Below are 619 nucleotides of genomic sequence, written 5' to 3' on the forward strand. Positions count from 1 at the left end.
GCCGCCGTCGCCGTCACCTGCCCCGCCCACCGAGGGCAGGGGCAGGGCGGCGCGGCGGGCTCTGGGAAGCGTGGTTTTGCGCTCCGTCGGGGGGGCGCTTCGGCAGTGCGCGGAGAACCACAATTCCCATAGTGCATGGCGGGAAAAGAGAGAGGGAGGCGGGGCGCACCTGAAAACGTAAACGAACCAATGGGAGCAGGGCACAGCGCACGGGAAAGGGATGTAGTGGTAGCTGCGAGAAACTTCCCCGTACAGGTCCTCGTTAGTATAGTGGTAAGTATCCCCGCCTGTCACGCGGGAGACCGGGGTTCGATTCCCCGACGGGGAGGTACGAATTTTTTTTTTTTTTCTCCTTCGACGTAAAAAGTAATGCTGTGTGAAATCAAGGCTGCAGCTACTGAAAAAATAAAAGCCCCCTGCAATAGAACCACAATTTCAGGAAACAGATATGTACAGAAGAAAATATTCCAGTCCTCTCTGCCCACCTCTATCAGGACTGGATGGACTGCCTGATCTGTGGTGCAGCCTGCTCAGCTGCTTATCTGAACCAGCATGTGGGAATGTACTTTCGTATTTAAACAGCTCAAACAGCTTTTGCAGGTGAAAGCCCTTCCCTGAG

At 54.9% G+C, this 619-nt stretch overlaps 1 protein-coding gene and 1 non-coding gene across 2 annotated transcripts in view; one reads left to right on the plus strand and one right to left on the minus strand.

Annotated features, from left to right (window-relative positions):
• The window catches only part of LTA4H (leukotriene A4 hydrolase), a 14,489-nt gene extending 14,352 nt beyond the window's left edge, over positions 1-137 (minus strand). The window contains exon 1 of the mRNA XM_031552151.1: positions 18-137. Within this exon, the coding sequence (XP_031408011.1) occupies positions 18-137 (120 nt within the window). The remainder of the gene's footprint in view (positions 1-17) is intronic.
• Positions 138-256: 119 nt separating this feature from the next.
• TRNAD-GUC lies at positions 257-328 on the plus strand. Its single transcript has one exon. It is a non-coding gene; the product is annotated as a tRNA-Asp (tRNA).
• Positions 329-619: the final 291 nt, after the last annotated feature.

Source organism: Meleagris gallopavo, chromosome 1 (assembly GCF_000146605.3).
Source record: "Meleagris gallopavo isolate NT-WF06-2002-E0010 breed Aviagen turkey brand Nicholas breeding stock chromosome 1, Turkey_5.1, whole genome shotgun sequence".
Taxonomy (NCBI): domain Eukaryota; kingdom Metazoa; phylum Chordata; class Aves; order Galliformes; family Phasianidae; genus Meleagris; species Meleagris gallopavo.